The sequence below is a fragment of the Eucalyptus grandis genome, chromosome 11 (assembly GCF_016545825.1).
Source record: "Eucalyptus grandis isolate ANBG69807.140 chromosome 11, ASM1654582v1, whole genome shotgun sequence".
Classification (NCBI taxonomy): Eukaryota; Viridiplantae; Streptophyta; class Magnoliopsida; order Myrtales; family Myrtaceae; genus Eucalyptus; species Eucalyptus grandis.
This window is the reverse complement of record NC_052622.1, coordinates 12,774,405-12,796,479: the sequence shown is the minus strand read 5'-3', so window position 1 is coordinate 12,796,479 and position 22,075 is coordinate 12,774,405. Positions and strand designations below refer to the sequence as shown.

The window sequence follows — 22,075 nt, the reverse complement described above, 5'->3', positions numbered from 1 at the left end:
TAACTTGTCCTTAAAAATCTCTCTTAAAAATCTCTCTTAAAAATCTCTTAGATGTTCCATAATTTTGGATAATTTGCTAAAAGCTCTAAAAGCTCCTTGACGTCATGCTTCACTTACTCTGGTGATGGTGATTGGCGGAGCGCTCGACTCTCCGGGCATCTCATAATGGATGCGGATGAGATGCGGATGAGATGGATGATCTCTACGATGGATGATTACGATGGATGATCTCATGATCTCATGGTTAGAGAGGATCATGGCTAGAGAGGGAAGAAGACTGGCTAAAGAGACTGACGAGAGAGGAAAAGATTGGGGCCGGGGGACAAGAAGAAGAAGAAGAAGAAGACTAGCTAGAGACGAGAGGGAAGAAGAGAGGGAAGAAGAAGGCGCTAGGGAGGCCCGACGAGAGAGGGCGGGGGGACGGGGAAGAAGTCTCTTCTTCTTCCCCGTGTCCCCGCCCCCAATCTTTCCTCTCTCGTCGGTCTCCCTAGCTCCCTAGCTGGTCTTCTTCTTCCCTCTCCCGTCTCTCTAGCCGATCTTCTTCTTCTTCTTCTTCTGTCCCTCCACCCCCAATCTTTGTGTTGTAGAAATAGAAATTTTGGCGCCCATCTTATTCCACCAAAAAAAAAAATGACTACTCATAATTTTCTGACCAAAAAAAAAAAGGCATGCTTCCTGAAAAAAATTTTATTCCTAATAAAATACAATTGCATATGAAAAAAAAATGGTAAGTATACAAAATTCAGACCTAGAAATTGAGTTTTATCCCAAGTAAGGGAATGTAGAACATTGGGTACGGCATAGCAAAAGACATGTTTTAGTAATGAAAATAAATTCATAAAATAATTAATAATTATTAGGGAGAGAATTTAGTTTACTTAGAAAAAAACAAAGTTGAGTTTTATCCCAAGTGAGCTCTAGGGTACGGCATAGCTTGGCAAAAGACACGTTTAGTAATGAAAATAAATTCATAAAATAATTAATAATTATTAAGGAGAGAATTTTTGAGTTTTATCCTAACTAGCTCTACGAATGTAGAACATTGGGTACGGCATAGTTGGCAAAAGACATGTTTAGTAATGAAAATAAATTCATAAAATAAAAAAATAAAATAATTAATAATTATTAGGGAGAGAATTAGTTTATTTAAAAAAAAAAACTTGAGTTAGAACATTAAAAAAAAAAATTCAAAGATAAATTCATAAAATAATTAATAATTATTAGGAGTTTAGTTTAGAAAAAAACAAACTTGCCCAAGTGAACTCTACAAATGTAGAACATTGGCCAAGAAAAGACATGTTTAATAATGAAAATAAATTCATAAAATAAATTCATAAAATAATTAGTAATTATTAGATTGGCAAAGAATTTAATAATTAATAATTATTAGCGATTAGAGTTTACTTAGAAAAAAACAAACTTGAGTTTTATCCGAGCTCTAAAAACATTGGGTATACGGGCAAAAGACATGTTTAGTAATGAAAATAAATTCATAAAATAAAAAATAAAAAAATTAATAATTTTAGAAAAAAACAAACTTTACGGCAATTTATCAAGACCAACCCAACTCAACCAGCTCCAAAGAAGCTAACCAACCAACTTGGCGAGAGAAATAAGTGGATTCAATCCTAATAAAAATAAAAATAATAATGATGATCCATAAGTTTAGGTTGATAAATCTATCCGGGCATGGCATGGCATGTTTTCTTGTTAAATTTACAAAACTAGTTTACTCTTGTATGAAAATAAATTCATCAAATATAACAAATAAAATAATTAATTATGCATTACTCTTCTTTACTTACAAAAAAATGAACTATGGAAATCATTTCTTGAAAGAAAACAAAATAATTATGGATTTAATGGCTAGTAACTTACCTTCACGAGATGCCACGCAAGCCAAGCAAGCCAAGCAAGACCAAGACGCCAAGCAAGCCAAGCAAGCCAAGCAAGCCTCGGCGAACGTCGTGGGGCTGTCTTTACTTACAAAAAAATAAATGAACTATCAAATCATTTCTTGAAACAAAACAAAATAATTATGGATTTAATGGCTAGACTCAAGTAACTTAGCTTCACCAGACGCCAAGCCATTCTCGGAACTTTTTTTTTTTTTTTTCATTTTGAGATTTGAACTATAAAGAAGAAGTTTTATTTTAATTTGTTCTAGTTGTTGAGCTTAGTGTACCTTCTACTTCTGCTGCCGATACTTGAAGTGTATAGTATTCTTTTGCATTGGATTGCAAGTCTTGCAATGGAGTGAGATGCCTTATAAGATGTGTAGAATTCCAAAATTGGATTATGCATAAAGTAAAAGGTAAGCCCAGAAGATAAATAATCAAGTAAGCTTGTGGCCATGAAAGAAATACAAGATAGAGAACAGACCCAAGGTGGCGTGAGAGTCATCCAGCATCCATCGTCCTAGCAGAAATATGGCTGATGCAGCAACTAGAGAAGGAAGAAGGAAAAAAACCGACGAACTCATACTTGACCAATGGGAGCACATAATCTACCAAGTACTCCAATTCATTTTACAAACAGGACAAATGGTTAAATTTCTTAAGATGAAGGAAGGTGGTATTTTCCTAAGCTCACTGCATACCTGAGAAACGAAATATTGGATTCTTTTAGAATGCAGATAACTTCCAATGAAAGTGAAAGTGTGAAAGTAAAGCAAATGAAGAACCTAAGGAAAGTTTTGGAATATGGAAGCCAACCCTCCATATACCTGCCACACAGCAATGTATTGCTAATCTTTTACATCCTAATAGACAACTAAATTCATAGTTTTCTAGAGAAAACATAGTCTAATTTATAATTTCGTGATTAATAACTACCGTTGCATAATAATGAAGCTTGAGCCTTGAGCAACTTGAGCAAAAATGGGGAGGAAAAGAATTGAAAAGAGAAAAAATGCGGAGGAAAACCTACTGTCTCGTCATCCATCAGCCGGTAGGCCCCGGCCGGAGTCTCCAAGGCGTCCCGCGTCGCCCCCGACCGGATAGCCAAGCGGCGAGCAGCCTCCACCCGGGGGATGAGCGGCGTCCAACGGCGGTGTCCACGGCGATCGGCGAGGCAAGCGAGGGGTGACAGAGTCGAGCGGCGGTGTCGAGGGAGGTCCGGCGACGGCGATGAAGACACAAGTCTCACGGCACCAATGGCGGCACGGACGGCGCGGCGAAGACGGTGGCGGTCGCGGCTCAACCCACGACCAAGGGGGGAAGAGCTCGGGCACGGTGGAGGCGGTGGCGGTTCCAACGACGGCTCGAACGACGGAGCGGCGGTGGCAAGAGGTGGTGACCAAGGCTTGGGATGGCGGCTTGGCTTGGGAACGACAAAATGTGGAATTTAATCGGGAGAAAACTTGAAGTTCCTCCTTTCTCTCTCTCCTCCCTCCGCTAGAGATCCGAGATTCGGAAGACTCTCTAGCCGCGAGTGTTTCTGAGCACGCGTGATTCGGTGATTATGTGGACAAAAACATTTAAAAACCAAGCAATATCATTTTAGTAATATTTCTAACTTTTCTAATCCTATCCTATAGTACCTCACTTTTTCTATTTGATGGAAAAGTTATATTTTGTTTTATTTTTATATTTGATTTGTTATTATTATAAGGAGGAGTTATATTTGATTTGGACTTGTCTTGAAGAATCATTCACCGGTTGTTAGGATTTGCTTGCCTGATTCTCGTTGTGTGATTAATGTATTAATGTGGGAATAGTGATGTTTAATTGTAGGTTTGCCCACGTTGACTTTACAAAGGCTTAGACAGAGAGGCGGTGGTGATGGTTTGACGGTGGCAGTGGAGGTTGGAAGTAGTGGTGGTGGAAGGGGACAAGGGGTGATGGAGGCCCAGTGTGGTTGTGGTTGTGGTACCCAAACCAACAGAGCCACCATTTCGCCACCAAAATTAGAGGTAAATTTGCTTCTGAAGATTTACCTATAATCCATCCTAACAACTAAGAAGTAGGAGGCGGGTATATTCATTTAACACTATTAATACTCTTTTTTTTTTTCGGTTATTAATACTCATTGAAGTAGTTGTATTTTTTTTATTAATTTTCTTGTCAAGCTCGGAATTACGGGTTCAAAATCAATGGTGTACAATATTATTGATATTTTACTAATATTGCAAGGCCAGCTCCTCTCTCGAAATTAGAAAGGTTTTGGAAAATAAATTGAAAATAGAGGTCCCAAAAAATAGGATTGGAAGTTTTGGAGAAGAAAGAAAGAGAACCGCAAATTCAGATGTCCACCCAGTAGCACTGCAAATTAAATAAATAAATAAAAAGTGAAGAAGTAACCTCCTCTTCTCCTTCCCATTATGGCATTTGGTCTCTTTTCAAAATAGAGGATTTGGATGGAAAATTTCCCCTCAATTTTTTTGCTCCTTTTATTTTCCAAAAAGCACAGCAGCCCCCATAATTTTTATTATGTTGGTCATCCCATTTCCTTCTTCCCTTTAAAAAAGTATCTTGAGCTAATTCTTTCTTACTAGGCTTCGCACAGCAAAAGTAAAAGTTTGGGGGTGTGAAAGAAAAAAATTGAATAAGTGGAGGAGGTCTTGTGATTTGTAGGCATAGGAATGGTATGGTCAAGAACCTAAATTTGAAAGAGATTTTGGCCAAGAATAGAATCTTGTTTTATCTCTTCCGTTGGCGTGACTACAAATGAAAGAAAATAAATTAAAAGGAAGGAGACTGCGCCCGCCTCTTTCTCATTCTCACCGGATTTGTCCTCATGCCTCTTGAAAAATGAAACAAAAGGAGAAAGGAGTTTTGGTAAAAAAGCAGGGGTGAGCACACGTTGCAATAATATCATATCCTCCCACAAGGCACATTGAAGAAGCGGGACGACGTGGGTTGAAAGAAGATGAAAGAAAGTGAATTTGACAGCTTTGTACTTTGACACGAAGGAGAAGCTTAAAAATAAATAAATAAATAAATAAATAATTCAATCGACAAGAAGGGACGACGTAACCCGTCAGGTGAAGAGGCCCCACCGGCGAAGCATCATCGACCTCCATTTTTGGAAGTTGGAGAGCCCTATTCGAGCGGTATCACAAATTAGTTAATAATTTTTAACTTGACTTTGGTATATTTTCGTCGCCTAATTTTATTTTATTTTTATTTTTGTGAAATCGTAATCTTGTTGATTGATCTTTAAAATTAATTTCCGAATTTTAATGAATATGGATAATATTTCTTTTGATATGATTTCTTTGCTTGATTTTGCTCATTTAAAGAAAACCCATATATATATATATATGTATATACTTGTATTCCATGTCAAATTACGTATTTTATTTATTCCGAATTAATCAAAAAAATTGTCTTAGAAACATAAAAAATATCATGCCATCTCACCTAGGTCATAGCATCCTCAGGATTTAAAAGTGGCATATAGGATATAACACTTTCTCTTAGATTTGATTATATAATTAATATGGTATGGCTATTATATTAAATTCTCATATTAGATTCATGTGAAAATCCAACAAATTGCCAATCACATACACAATTACTCATGATTTTCTAGCTAAGTAGAGATTGATTGCTTTAAGATAAATATTTCCTGCTATGTTAACAATTTATTTAAAGTATAGGTAATGGTTGCCCAATTGCATCGGGTGTCCAACTTGATTTAGAGTATTGCGTCTCCAGTGTAAGCTTATTTAATGGTATCCCTCCAGCTCATTTGCAGCTATTGAAGAAGACTTTTGCTCGGCAAGTATCAAAAACTGCATCTCCAACATTTGTGGCGCTCTGCAACTGGTTTTTCTTTTCGTAATTTTTTAAAATGTGGAAGTTTCATTCACGCATAGAGAGTCGGATAGAGAGTGGATGGAAGCCATCTCCAAATGGGTATGTATATGAGCAACTATTATTTTTCACTTTCTAGCTCTACTGCATTACTTTACTTCATTGCCCCTAGCAAATAATAACTTAGCGAGAGGGCATTTCTAACTTGAAATTCTCACCGGACACTTTCTTTTTTATGCACAGGACATGCATGTTGACACCTAATTTTAGAAAAATAAAATTGTATTTTTGAAAATAGGGGAAATTGATTTGATTGAATTATGTGGGGAAAATTAAAATTTGGATATTTCGGGTGGATAAGGGGTAATAATTTTTTGCAAAATGGAAGAAATCTGAAAATTTACAGAGAAATTCGAGAAATGCCATATAGAGCGGCCGTCTAGAAATTACTATAAAATAAGTGGATCCATACGGATGCGAGAGGGGGATTTTCGGAAAATTGAGAGCACAAAGTTTCGGGAGTGAGAAAATTCAAAGAAAATAAGGAATTTTTGCAAGAAGGCTTCGTCTGTCTTGGTCAAAGAGAAAGCTTTTTCTCTTTTCTTTCTCTGACAAGAAAAGAGAAAAGTCAGAAAAGAGATAGAAAGAAGTGACGTGAGAGGTGAGAGTAAAAAAAAAAAAAAAAGAACAGTGCACTGTTCTTCTCCTTCGTGCAGCACTCTCTTCGCTGTCCATGTCGCTTCACCAGCGATTCGCCGGTCACCCCCACGCCGGACGCCGCGCGGCACCGCCCCTCGCTCCTCCCGCTGGCCACCGCACCAGCACCGCCGCTTGTTGTCCTTGCTACAGCTGCGGCGACCCGACACCTCCGCCAGCCCACTCGACGCCTTCGCCGCTCCGCCTTGACCGCCCGCTGCAGCAACCTGCACCGACCCCCTCTGCTTCGCCTGCAGCCGCATCACCGCTCGGAGTCCGACGCCGCCGCGCCTCTGCAACCTGCGACCCACCCGTCGCTGAGTCCGGCCCGTTGCTCGCCACCGCCTTAGCATCCTGCTCGGCCCCGTCGCGCCCGCCAGCCTCTGCTTGCGCGCCCAACGCGAACACTCGAACACTGTCGGCCCCCGTGCCACTGTGATCCCCGCCAGCCCCGCCAGACGCCGCGCCGTGCCCTTGCTCCACCGATCTCCGCTGCCCCGAGCTCGAGCCCGCTGCCGTTCATCTGCAACCGCTCCCCGCCGGAGCTCCGACGATTGCCCAGCACCGTCCACCGTCGGTTTACTTCCCCCTTTAGGTAGTTTTTGTTCTTTTTTATTTTTGTAGTTTAGTTTTTTTTTACTATCTTTATTTTTATGTTACTTTTCTGTTTATTTTATTTGATAGCATTTTTTTTTTAGTTTAGTTATTTGAATTGTAATATTGAATGTTAATATGTTAATATTTGTGCATTTTGTATTTTGTAGGCATTATCCGCTAGGATTTTGTCCAAATTATTGTAATCCTTTATTTTTATTTTATTGATAGTTTAGATTTAATATTTATTTAATAATTACTTATCTTAAAAAAATCAGAAAATCAAAAAATCAAAATTCTGCATGGGCATATAGGTAAATTAGACATGTAGGTTTAGTAAATTAGGATTACATTTTTAGGGCACTTTTAGAAATAAGTTAGGGTTGGACCTAAATTAATTTTTTTATTTTTTAGATAATGATCGCACATTTTAATTATCTCATTTTTCCAAAAAAAATAATTTTTTAAGATAGGATAGGGTTTAAGTCAAATTAATCCTTGGAATAAATTAGAAAATTATCCCTTTTTAGATAGATTAATCTTTATAAATTTTGAATTTCAATATAAAAATCCAAAATACCATGTGCATGTTAACTAGTTTGCATAATACGATTATTTAATCATAATAGACCCATTTAATTAGAATTTGCATATTAATAAGATTAAGTCATTTAGTTTAAAAATGTATTTTTATAAAAGAATTCTAATTTTTAAGAAAACCCAAAAAAAAAAAAATGATTGATGTGATGCAATTTATTCTTTAATAATGAATGAGGACTCGTGTGGTGACTACATTTGCATGTGCATGATAGTAATAAACTCAATTAGTCGATTAGGACGACTTCTAGTTAATAATTTTTTGCATGTTAAATATTTGAACTTTAAGTCATGAATTTAGTGAGCTAAGTTTAAAAACTTAGTATAAAAACTTAGTAGTCCATTAACTTTGTTTTAGGCGAAAAATAGGTTGCGACAATTATAGTGCACGGAATTTGTAACCTGTGACTTTAACACATGCCTTAATCAAATTTTAGATAGATCTCTCTTCCTTATTTATTTTCTTGCTCAACATTTTTCTACCTTAGCTAAGTAAACCATGAGCCACAGATCTTATGGATTTATAAGTATTAAGTATTAGATGTTGATCCTTTCCTTTGAACTTGTTCGTACTTTTTTATGGATACCATTTCAATCATAGAAAAATACAGTTGACCTTCAATCTTAATAACCTGGAGATGCTATCCAATGATGCTCCAGGCTAAGTAGCCGTGGAGAACAAAATAATTTGGACTGTGTTGGCTGTTTTTGAGTTGAAATATATTCTGCTAATATGGCCTTTTGATTATCCATAGGGTTGTCCAGTGTCAATCGAGGAGCTAGATAGCCTTCTCGTGTTTCTTGCGGAGAAGAAGAGAAAAATGGAACAAGAGGAAGCCGAGAGAAATATGCAAATTCTTCTTGACTTCTTGCATTGCTTGAGGAAGCAAAAGGTTGAAGAGTTGAATGAGGTTTGTTTTCACCTGAATGCCATCTCATTTATCCTTGCTAAGTTCTGCTGCTATAGTCTTGCAGCCTCTTGCTTAACCCCTTCCCTCAAAAATAATCTGAGGGATAGTGGTTAGGTGAAAGTCCTTATTTATTTTCCTTGCTCAACATTTTTCTACCTTAGCTAAGTAAACAGATTTATCTTGATTACTAAGAGACTAAACTAAATACACCAATACACAGATTTATTTTGGGAAAAATACCAAAATAGTCAATTCTAAACTTTTGAATTAGACCAATTTAGTCCTAAACTTCAGTAGTCCATCCAGCTAATTTAAGACAGAAATTGCTCACGTGGCCACCGGCGGTCTTATTATGTGGCGTCATGTGGACAAATTTTATATTTTTATATTTTTTTCAGATTTTTTATATTTTTTATATTTTTTTCCTTTTTATTTTCTTTTCTCCTTATCCTTTGGCCAGCGAGCTGCGAGGGGCGCGGGGATGGTTGGTCCGCCAATGACCTAGGATAAGGAGAAAAGAAAAAGAAAAAAAAAAGAGAGAAAAAAAGAAAAAATAATAATTTAAAAAATCTGAAAAAATATAAAAAATTATAAAATTTGTCTTAGCCAATAGGTACTAATGTAAAAAGGTTTAGGACTAAATTGGTCTAATTAAAAAGTTTAGGACTAACTGGTATCAGTGCAAAAAGGTTTACGACTATTTTTGGTACTTTTCCCTATTTATTTTCATTATCATTATCTTCTTTGCATTATTCAAAATTTATGTATGATTAACTTTTAAATTTTTATGAGAAACTTATGATGAATTATGCTCTGGGGCTTGCTTGGCCTTCCTCAAGGTAAGTTACTTAAGTTTGGAGCATTTGGATTTTCCCATAATTATTTTCTTTTGTTTCATTATGCATAGTTTTTGTTAGTAAAGAAGAGTAATGAATAGTTATTATTTTTATTTGATGAATCTCCTAATTAATTATTTTATTTTTTTAATTTGATGAATTTATTTTGATCAATAAGTGGACAAAAAATAAAACAAAGGAGTAACTATGCGGCTTGCTTGGGCTTGGGCTTGGAGTCGGATAAGGAGTTGTCAAGAAGGTACGGAAATGTCATAATTATTATTTTGTTTTGTTTCATACTTTCTCTTTAAAGCCATTCTACTTCTCTCCCTAATTAATTATTTTATTTTTTTATTTGATGAATTTATTTTGATTAATAAGCAGAGAAAATAAATAATTTTGAATTAATTTTTTTGGGTAAATTTAAGGAGATTAAACATGCACATTATGTTACTTATGTTCTAAGTAGAGGGTGCCAATGTTCTAAGTAGAGCATTGGATTTCCTTTTTTCTAAGTAAACAGATTTATTTTGATTTATTTTGATTACTAAGAGACTAATTTTCATTATCATCATTATCTTGTTTGCATTATTCAAAATTTATGTATGATTAACCTTTTTATTTTTATTTTGAGGAAGTTATGGCTTGACTTAAGTTTGGAGCATTTGGATTTTCCCATAATTATTTTAGGGATATGTGCAACACAAGTCCTAAAACTTACAAGGAAAGTGCAATTTAGTCCTAAAACTTACAAAAAGTGCAATAGAGTCCTAAAACTTGTCAAATTGGTTCAATTGAGTCCTAAAGTTAACGCCGTCAAACTAAGTAACGGAAAATGCTGATATGGCGCTGACGTAGCATTTTAAATGATTTTTATTATACACGTGGCTTTTAACATTATTTTTATTCTTGTTTAAATTAGATTTAAAAACAGAAAAGAAAAAGATAAATTTATTTAAAAAAACAAAACTGTGCAAAAAAAATAAAAGGCACCGGTGGTGCTTCCGCCGCCGCCCATCGCCGGAGTGGCCGGCGACGGTCGTCGGCCCTAGGCGGGGTGGCCTGCCCTCGCCGGGCGAGGCCTCGCCGGCCCCGGGCGAGGGCCGCCACCCCGCTAGGTCGGGCGAGGACACCCGGATCTAGGCACGCCGGCCTGGATCTGGGGTCGGCGATGCTCGCCCGATCCGGGCGTCCCCGACGCTGGATCGGGTGGAGTCGTCGGTGGCAGGCTAGGCGGCGACGGTAGTCCGGTGCAGCGATGGCGTTAGGGGGTCGGCGGTAGGACGTCGGAGAACGAATGGTAGCAACCCGGACCGCAAAGGGTCACGGCTGGTTTCTTTGGGGACGGCGTCGGGGCTACGGCGGCACGGCTCGGCAGCAGTCCGGTGCGCGGCGGCGACGGAACCCTTGCCCTCCGGAACCCACTCACTCAAATCTGACAGCGTCGGGAGTGCGACGGAGTGCGAATCGACGTGCCCGGATCTGGCGAGCATCATCGACCCAAGGGCGAGGGCCGGCGAGGCCTCCCGCGGGAGGGCGAGGTCGCCGGCCCCCCGTGAGGGCCGGTGTGCCAAGATCTGGGCGTCCTCGCTCGACCTGGCGGGGGCGGTCGAGCCTCGCCTGAGGCCGGCAAGGCCTCGCCCGGCCTCGCCCAAGGGCTGGCGACCGTCGCCGGCCCCTCCAGTGATGGGCGGCGGCTGCAGTGGAAATGCCCGCCGGTGCCATTTTCTTAATTTTTTTAATGGTTTTGTTTTTTAATTAAATTTTAGTTTTTCATTTTTAGTTTTAAATCTAATTTTTTAATTTTTTGAATAAAAAATAATGTTAAAAGCCACGTGTATAATAAAAAAATCATTTAAAATGCTACGTCAGCGCCACGTCAGCATTTTCCGTTACTTAGTTTGACGGCGTTAACTTTAGGACTCAATTGAACCAATTTGACAAGTTTTAAGACTCGATTGCACTTTTTGTAAGTTTTAGGACTAAATTGCACTTTCCTTGTAAGTTTTAGGACTTGTGTTGCACATATCCCATTATTTTATTTTGTTTCATTATGCATAGTTTTTGTTAGTAAAGAAGAGTAATGAATACTTATTATTTTTATTTGATGAATCTCCTAATTAATTTTTTTTTAATTTGATGAATTTATTTTGATCAATAAGTGGACAAAATGTAAAGCAAAGGAGTAACTATTTTGAATTATTTTTTTGGGTAAATTTAACAAGGAGACTAAACATAACATGCCATGGCCATGCCCATTCCCATGCCTCCCATCCCATGCCCGTGCGGTGCCCAATATTTAAACTCAAGTTTTTCTAGCGAAAAACAAACTAATTTAAGAGAGTTAACTAAATAGACCAGAAGCTTGGATGATTATTAAATTTTTTTTAGGAACTTAATCCACTTATTTCTCCCACTTCGGTTGGTTAGCTTAGCTAAGCTATGCGGGTCTTGCTTGGGAAGGGATTTGGTCAAGGTACGGAAATCTCATAATTATTATTTTGTTTTGTTTCAATTGATACTTTCTGGCCATTATACTTCTCTCCTTATTAATTATTTTATTTTTTTATTTTATGAATTTATTTTGAATAAATTTTTTTGGGTAAATTTAAGGAGACTAAAGTCCTTTTTTTCTAAGTAAACATATTTATTTTGATTACTAAAAGATTAATTTTCATTATCATCATTCATTATTCAAAATTTATTCAAAATTTATGTATGATTAACTTTTTTATTTTTATTTCGAGGAAATGCTTGTGGGGGTTGCTTGGCGTTCCTAAGGTAAGTTACTTAAGTTCGGAGCATTTGGATTTTCCCATAATTATTTTCTTTTGTTTCATTATGCATAGTTTTTGTTAGTAAAGAAGAGCATAGTTTTTTTTTATTTGATGAATTTATTTTACTTCTCTCCTAATTAATTATTTTATTTTTTAATTTGATGAATTTATTTTGAATTAATTTTTGGGTAAATTTAACATAACATGCCATCATGCCCATTCCAATGCCGGTAGGGTGCCCAATGTTTAAACTTAAGTTTTTAACTCAGGTTTTTCAGGGAAAAACAAACTAAATTAGGAGACTAAACTAAATAGAGATGATCAATTATTAAAGATCATTAATTTTTTTTTAAGGAACTTAATCCACTTATTTCTCCGAAGTGGTTAGCTTAGCTGTGGTTAGCTTAGCTAAGCTATGTGGGGCTTGCTTGGAGTTGGATAAGGAGTAGGTTTTGTTTCATACTTTCTCTTTAAAGCCATTATACTTCTCTCCCTAATTAATTATTTTTAAATTATTTTAATTTTTTATTTGATTTATTTATTTTGACTAATAAGTGGAGAAAATAAAAATTAATTTTTTTGGGTAAATTTAAGGAGACTAAACATGCCCATGCCGAATAATACTTATGTTCTAAGTAGAGCCGTGCCCAATGTTTTTTTTGAGTAAAAAGATTTATTTTGATTACTAAGAGGCTAATTTTCATTATCCATTATTCATTATTCAAAATTTATGTATGATTAACTTTCTTATTTTTATTTTGAGGAACTTTTGATGAATTATGCTCGTGTGGCTTGGGCTTGCTTGGCCTTACTCAAGGTAAGTTACTTAAGTATGGAGCATTTGGATTTTCCAATAATTATTTTCTTTTGTTTCGTTATGCATAGTTTTTGTTAGTAAAGAAGAGTAATGAACAGTTTATTTTTTTTATTTGATGAATCTCCTAATTAATTATTTTATTTTTTAATTTGATGTATTTATTTTGACTAATAAGTGGACAAAATGTAAAGCAAAGGGAGTAACTATTTTGAATTAATATTTTGGGTAAATTTAAGGAGGAGTCTAAACATAACATGCCATGCCCATGCCCATGGAATTCCCATGCTTGCCCAATGTTTAAACTCAAGTTTTTCTAGGAAAAACAAACTAAATTAAGAGAGTTAACTAAATAGACCATTTTATCTAAAAATAGATGTTCATTAACTTTTTCTTGTTTATTCTCTCGCTAGCTTAGCTAAGCTATGGGGTCTTGCTTGGGGAAGGAGTTGGTCAAGGTATTACTTTGTTTTGTTTCTACTTCAATTATTTTATTTTTTTTGATGAATTTGTTTTGATTAATAAGTGGACAAAAGTACTTCTCTCCCTAATTAATTATTTTTTTATGAATTTATTTTGATTAATAAGTCGACAAAATTAAACTATTTTAAATTAATTATGTTGGTAAATTTAGGCAGTGGGGCAGAAGAAATTAATCTTCTAGACTCTACAAGTGAAGAACAAGTGAGATATCACTCAAATGAACATATAGGACATTTACAAGATAGTGGAATTTTGGAAGCTGGCCATTACAATACATCATATCCTGTTATAATGTCACAAAATTCATCTCTTTTAGAGTCCCAAGTCTAACTCAGCTTCTCCAGAATAAGATCTTATTCAAATAGCTGAAACTTTTCACACCTAAATTCTCCACCTAACACTTGAAGGTACACTCTCTGTTCACCCTATGCAAACTCCACTAAAATATGGGATTGTAAAGCCAAATCCTAGATATGGATGTTTGGCTGAATATAAAGTTCCTCCTTAAGTCAGCATGAACATGAACTAAATGAATGTCACAAGCTGTAAATGGGTGTTTAAAACTAAGCTAGCACGTGATGGAAGTCTTGACAGATTAAAGGCTTGGTTAGTGGCTAGAGGGTTCATCAAGAAGAGGGAGTTGAAGTTGATTTCACAGAAACTGTTGTTAAACATGCCACTATCTGGTTGTTAATCATAAATAAAGTTTATTTGCAAAGATTGACTAATCAAGAAAATTCAATTCAAGTAAAGTATATGCACGAGAAACTTGGAGAAACTAGTTTAATATTTTTTTTCAATAATTTGGAGATGGGTGTGACATATCTTCATAATTCAACTTCAATAATTTGATAAAATGACGCTTACATAGAGAGTTGGATAGAGTTGAACACTACTTAACAAAAAAAAAAAAAAAAAAACCGTCAGTAATAGCCAAATTTCAAATTTGTCTATGGAAAGAAAAACCCTAACCCTATTATCCTCTTTTTTAACTACCTAGACAAAACTCTTTTTAACTACCCAGCGGGCCTAAGAATAAATTTATTTTTTAAGTATATATATGAGTTGTAACCCCAGTTTTAAACCTCCAAAAAGAAAATTGCAATTCAACATTCTTACCCTTAGTTTGTTCAAGAGCTTCTCCCAAGATCTCCTTGAGGATGATTAAAGTGGGGTTAAGACTTGAAGCGTGGGGATTCAAGGATATTAACTTATTAAATAATTGAAAAAAAAAGCGATTCACTCTTTGGTTAGAGTGGACGGGAGAACAAAAATTTCTGGGAACAATATTTTGTCCTCTCTCTCGGTGGCAATATATATTTAATTTTAGTATGTGTCTAGGAGGGTTTTGTAAATAACAAAAACCTTAAGTTATACCTTACCTTAAATTAAACCTTAGGAGAAATTTATCCCAAAAAAAAAATGTACTCTAAAACTTTTTCTACAACAAAAACCTCAAACTTATAGCCTTTTTTGGCATATAAGTATAGGATTTTTAATATTGTGTTCTGTTTGGGCGGAACGCCAAATGTTAGTTATTTTGCCCTAACCAAACATGTTTCGTGTTCTTAGGTTAAGTCTGGTCACTCCACTAATGCTTGTCCTGTAGCACATAGGACAGATGTAGATGGTGGAGAATCACTGGATTCCAAGCCATTCCTGTGCTAATGTGGAGATTCATTATCTGATATTGGGATACGGAATGTTGGAAGGAGTAACAAGTTCTAGGTGGATTGGGAGTTCTCCTATGTCTATCTCGAACTCTCTGCGAATTAGAAAGCTCATGACAAGCACCCATGTTCGGTGAGGATGAAATGGAGGAAGATTTGCAATAACCTCTGTCATTAATGATGACCCTATCCTCTCAAGTTCTGAAGCTACAGAAGCTGCTAAAGTGCATGGTGAGATAACGAAGCAGATTACTCAGTCCAGATTACTCAGTCCAAGAGAGGAAGGAAGAGGAATTTGTGACCAGCACGTCGCCGGTGAAGTGCAGCTCCTCCATCTTGAAGTAATAATATAATGATATGCAGAAATTGAAATTATATTATTCAGTATTTGAGAATCAGAAATAGAAATTTTGAGTCAGGGGTTTTTTTTTTCTGCTCAGAAGAACACAAATTGATTAAATTTCTGTTTCACAAGTATGACAGAGTTGGGCGTCGTGTCGTACGGTGATGAAGGTGACCATTTGGACTTAAAAAAAAAGAATTATTTAATAATTTTTTAAAGACCTTCAGTCTTTTCTCCCGCGGCAGCGGCATGAAATGAAGCCGCCGCCATAGGGTGGGGTCCACGACGGTCACCGTCACCCTTGCCTCTCTTTCATCCGGCGTGGAGTTGCCTCTCTCTGTCCTAAATTTCTTTTTAAAGAATCAGTAAATACTAATTTTAACACAATCCTAGCTTAAACACTTCATCCAATTTGCCAATTTTGCCTGTCCCCTAGCTCATACTATCTAATTAGGTACTAGAGGCACCCCTTTTAAATTTACCCAAAAAATTTAATTCAAACTTGTTCCCTGGAGTTCACCAAATTAAAAAATGAAATAATTAATTAAAACTAATACTAGTTTAATCAAAATGAGAAACTATCATTGAATTAGTTAGTGCTAGTCTTATTTTGAAAATATCCAATGCTCTACACTTAATACACGGGAGAAATAAATTCATGATAAGTACCTCAAAAATAAAAAAAGTTACTGGTACAAAAATTTTAAATAATCAAAGTAAAGAAGATAATTATGATGATCAAAATAAACATGAAAACTCTATGGTCTCTATCTAGTTTAGTCTCTTCTTTTTCCCTTTACTTGTTTAATCAAAATAAATTGTTTACTGGAGTTAGTTTTAATTCAAAATAGTTTAGTTCTTCCCTCATTTACTTTTTGTCCACTTATTAATCAAAATAAATTCATCAAATAAAAAATAAAATAATTAATTAGAGAGAGAAGTATAATGGCCAAGAAAGTACCAATTGAAACAAAACAAAATAATTAAGATTTCCATCTTCACCGGCCCTAAGCAACCCCCGCATACCTTAGCAAAGCTAACCAACCTTACCTAAGCTAACCAACCTTAAGTGGGTTGATTAAGTTCCTAAATAAAATAAAATAAGTTAATGATCTTTAATAATCCTCATCCAAGCTCCAAACATCTATTTTTAGACGGTTTGTTTTTCCCTTGGAAAAACTTGAGTTTAAACATTGGGCACGGAATGGGCATGGCATGTCATGTTATGTTTAGTCTCCTTGTTAAATTTACCAAAAAATTAATTAAAAATAGTTACTCCCTTTGCTTTGCATCTTATCCACTTATTAATCAAAATAAATTCATCAAATTAAAAAAAAATTAATTAGGAGATTCATCAAATAAAAAAAATAAACTATTCATTACTCTTCTTTACTAAGAAAAACTATGCATAATAAAACAAAAGAAAATAATTACAAGAAAATCCATACTCCAAAACTTAAGTAACTTAGCTTGAGTAATGCCAAGCAAGCCCACAACCATAATTCATCATAATTTCCACGAAAAAAAAAGTTAATCATAAATTTTGAATAATGCAAATGATAGTGAAAATTAGTCTCTTAGTAATCAAGATAAATCCGTTTACCTAGAAAAAGGAAATCCCAAAAAAATTATCACCACCGGCACACGGGCATTGGAATGGGCATGGGCATGGCATGTTATGTTTAGTCTCCTTGTTAAATTTATGCAAAAAAATTAAAAATAAAACAATTAATTAGGAGAGAAGTAAAATAAATTCATAAAAAAAAAAAAAAAAAAAAAAAAAACCTATGCTCTTCTTTAGTAACAAACTTAAGTAACTTACCTTAGGAAGGCCAAGCAAGGCCCACAAGCATAATTCATCATGAGTTCCTCAAAATAAAAAATAAAAAAGTTAATCATACATAAATTTTCAATAAATTTTGAATAATGCAAAGAAGATAATGATGATAATGAAAAACGTATGGGGTATATGGTGTGTTTAGTTTAGTCTCTTAGTAATCAAAATAAATCAAAATAAATCTGTTTACTTAGAAAAAGGAAATCCCAATGCTCTACTACACTAGGCACGGGCTCTAGAACATATACTTTACATAAGAATGGGTCGGGCATGTTTACCAAAATAATTAATTTAAAATAGTTTAATTTTTTCGACTTACTAATCAAAATAAATTCATCAAAAAAATAATTAATTAGGGAGAGAAGTATATTTGTCCACTTATTAATCAAAACAAATTCATCAAATAAAAAAATAAAATAATTAATGAGGGAGAGAAGTAGAAACAAAACAAAGTAATACCTAGACCAACTCCTTCCCCAAGCAAGACCCCATAGCTTAGCTAAGCTAGGGGGAGAATAAAAAAAAAAAAGTTAATGAATATCTATTTTTAGATAAAATGGTCTATTCAGTTAACTCTCTTAATTTAGTTTGTTTTTCCTAGACAAACTTGAGTTTAAACATTGGGCACAGCAAGGGCATGGGAATGGGAGGCATGGGAATGGGCATGGCCATGGCATGTTATGTTTAGTCTCCCTTAAATTTACCCAAAAATTAATTCAAAGTAGTTAAATTTACCCAAAAATTAATTCAAAATAGTTACTCCTTTGCTTTACATTTTGTCCACTTATTAATCAAAATAAATTCATCAAATTAAAAAATAAAATAATTAATTAGGAGATTCATCAAATAAAAATAATAAACTATTCATATGGATAATCCTATGGATAATCAAAAGGCCATATTAGCAGAATATATTTCAACTCAAAAACAGCCAACTCATTCCAAATTATTTTGTTCTCCATGGCTACTTAGCTACACGTCCGGTAAATACCCAATGCACTAGAGCATCATTGGATAGCATCTCCAGGTTATTAAGATGAAGGTCAACTATGTTTTTCTATGATTGAAATGCTATCCATAAAGAAGTACGAACAAGTTCAAGGAAAGGATCAACATCACAGGTTCAATTCCTCAAAAGAGACAAGTTCAGCAATCTCGTAATTGGATCACTCAATTGAGCTTTGGCTTAATACTTATATTGTGGCTTATGGTTTACTTAGCTAGAAAAGAGATCTAGCTAAATATTGATTAAGGCATGTGTTAAAGTGATGAGTTACAACTTCAGTCCGCTACAAAACATATCAGCAGAAAGTTGTGATTAAATTACCTTCTTTGTGCATATGAAGTAAAGTAATGCACTAGCTTCCATAAAGAGCCTGGACCTTGTTACCACAGACTCATATAGATACCCATTTAGGCGTTTGCCAAAATTTGCCAAAATTTGGAGATGCCTTCCATGGACTCTATGCCTCAACGAAACTTCCACCTTTTGAAAAATCAGGAAAAGAAAAACTAGCAAGGACTAACCTCTTGCAGCGCCACAAATGTTCGACGGGAGATGCGGTTTTTGATACTTACCGACCAGAAGTCTTCTTTTAAATAAGCTTACATGGGGAGACGGAGGGGGAGAGGCACTTCGGAGATAAGAATACTCTAAATTCCAACCGGATGCCAAAATCAAGTTAAGTTGGACAATCATTACCTATACTTTAAATAAATTGTTAACATAGCAGGAAATAAATTATTAAGATTTGTCAATCTTTCAAATTTGAAATTTGTTGGATTTTCACTTATTTGAAGCTAATTTGCATTTGCATGAATGCCCGAATGCCCACGAATATGAATCTAATGTGAGAATTTAATATAATAGCCATACCATATTAATTATATAATCTAATCTAATAACGAGAAAGTGTTAAATCCTGATATGCCACTTTTAAATCCTCAATCCTCAGGATGCTATGACCTAGGTGAGATGGCATGATATTTTTTATGTTTCTAAAACAATTTTTTTGATTAATTCGGAATAAATAAAATACGAATACAAGAATATATATATATATTTTATATTTAAATGAGCAAAATAAGGAAATCATATTAAAAGAAATATTATCCATATTCATTAAAATTCGAAAATGATATAAAATAATTCTTAAAATTAAAGATCAATCGAGAATTTCATTTCATTGATAGGAAGAAGATTACGATTTCACAGAAAATTAGGCGACGAAAATATACCAAAAGTCAAGTTAAAAATTATTAACTAATTTGTGATACGGCTGGAATAGGGTTCTTCGCGGTGGGGCCTCTCCGCCTCGAAACTGATATTCCCAGGCGGTAGTGTCCAATAAGATCGGGCGAAGAAAAGAGAGTTTTTTAGTCCCGTCGTGGCCACCTCGCTCCCGAGCCCTTGTCCCCCTCGCCTCGCTCACTTCTTCGTTATTTATTTATTTATTTATAGGCGTTCCTGAAGTCCGACTCACGAAGCTTGTCCTTCAAGTCAAAGTACAAAGCTGTCAAATTTAACTTTCTTTCATCTTGTTTTGACCCACGTGCTCCCCGCTCCTGTGGGACCTGTGGGAGGATATTGCCCTGCTTTTTTACCATAACTTCTTTCTCCTTTTTGTTTCATTTTTCAAGACGCAAATTCCACTAGGTGTTAAAGATCAGCGCGCCAAGACACAGTCTCCTTCCTTTTAATTTATTTTCTTTCATTTGTACTGGCCTGGCCAAAATCTCTTTCAAATTTAGGTGTCAATTTCGGGACGGTTCAAATAAGATCAAAATGTTGGACCCATCACCATCCCTACAAATCACAAGACCCTCCTCCATTTATATAAGATTTTCTTTCACACCTAAACTCTTTTAATAAGATAGAATTAGCTCATGCTTTTTAAAAGGAATAAGGAAATGCGATGAATGCATGCGAGGACCAACATAATAAAAATTATCAGGGCTGCTGTGCTGTTTTTGGAAAATAAAAGGAGCAAAAAAATAATTTTCCATCCAAATCCTCTATCTCCCTCCCCAGCTTCCATTTTCTAAAGCCTTCCAATGCACCTATGTTTCTTTTATAACTAGAGTAAAATATTATTCTAAAGCATGATATTTTTTTTCCTTTTTTTAAAAAAATTTTCTCGAGTTTTGAGGGGTGGTTTGAAAAGAGACCAAATGCCTGCCTCTTACGCTCTTTATGGGAAGGAGAAGAAGACGGTCACTTCTTCCCTTTTTATCTATTTATTTATTCATTTAATTTGCAGTGCTAAAGTGTCGTGTCTCTCTGGGGTCGACATCTGATTGGAGTTTGGTCCAAGGTCATTCGCTCCTATTCCCTTTTGGCGGGGAGGAGCCATTTCTTGCTCCGCCTCACTCGCTCTTCTTGAACCGCGGGTTCCTCTTTCTTTCTTCTCCAAAACTTCCCTATTTTTTGGGACCTCTATTTTCAATTTATTTTCCAAACACCTTTCTAATTTGCTGGAGAGGAGCTAGCCTCGCAATATTAGCAAAATATCAATAATATTGTACACCATTGATTTTGAACCCGTAATTTCAAGATTGACAAGAAAATTAATAAAAAAATACAACTACCTATAAGTAAATAAGCTCTTCAATGAGTATTAATAGTGTTAAATGAATATACTCGCCTCCTACTTCTTAGTTGTTAGGATGGATTATAGGTAAATCTTCAAAAGCAAATTCACCTCTAATTTTGGTGGTGAAATGGTGGCTCTGTTGGTTTGGGTACCACAACCACCTCACCTCCATCACCCCTTCCACCACCACAACTTCCAACCTCCGCTGCCACGGTCAAACCATCACCACTGTCCCCTCTCGGTCTAAGCCTCATCGATGGGGTCGCGAGTGGATTAACCACCTAGTTCAGTCCATTAACTCTAATTTTGTAAAGTCAATGTGGGAAAACCTACAATTAAACATCACTATTCGCACATTAATACATTAATCACACAACGAGAATCAGGCAAGCAAAGAATGAAACCAGCCTCCATCCCATTTTCACAGCTTCTTCTTCAAAGATAAGTTCAAATGAAATATATCTCGTGCTTATAATAATAATCAAAATAAAACTTAAGGGCCGTGAAAAGCTTAACACCATCGTCAAATAGAAAAAGTAGAAAAGTGAGGTACCATAAGATTGGAAAAGTTAGAAAATATAACTAAAATGAAACGTCATTCCAACTATATTTGAATTAGGTAAGAGAGTTAAGTACTTGTTTTATATAAAATAAATAAATGATTAAATTGCCACGTGGTTTTTAAATGTTTTTTTTTTTTTTTTTTTAGTATTGAGGAACTAGCTTGCAGCCGACACCGCGCCGTAAACCCCTGTGACACGTAGCGGATGGACTCACCACCCCTGGAGTCACACTTGATACACCTAGCGCCTCCTCTGGGTTTCGAACCCTTCACATTTGGGCTGAGGATCAGCAGAGTCTTATCTAGCGGAGCCACCGCGGCTGGTGGTGTTTTTAAATGTTTTTGTCTACATAATCATGCATTCGCTTGCTTGCTTTTGATTTGCTTAGAAACGCTCGCGGCTAGAGAGAGTCTTCCGAATCTCGAATCTCCCAAGCAGAAAGAGAGAACGCGAGAGTGGAGGGACGAGAGAGAGAAAGGAGGAACTTCAAGGTTAGGAGGAACTTCGAGGGTGGCTTGCCTATTTTAGTAATATCATACATCCATCACGCTGTCAAGATACTTATTTTAAATTTGAAATAATGTGATTTTTTGGAATTATTA

The 22,075-nt window shown here is 35.7% G+C and overlaps 1 protein-coding gene across 1 annotated transcript; it reads right to left on the bottom strand.

Moving 5' to 3' along the window:
* Positions 1-6,602: 6,602 nt before the first annotated feature.
* Positions 6,603-10,889, bottom strand: LOC120289746 (glycine-rich protein 1-like). Its single transcript, XM_039305087.1, has 2 exons — positions 10,689-10,889; positions 6,603-6,947 (listed from the first exon to the last, which is right to left on the bottom strand). Exons 1-2 carry the CDS (start codon positions 10,887-10,889, stop codon positions 6,603-6,605), a joined length of 546 nt encoding a protein of 181 aa, XP_039161021.1.
* Between the last annotated feature and the right edge of the window lie 11,186 nt (positions 10,890-22,075).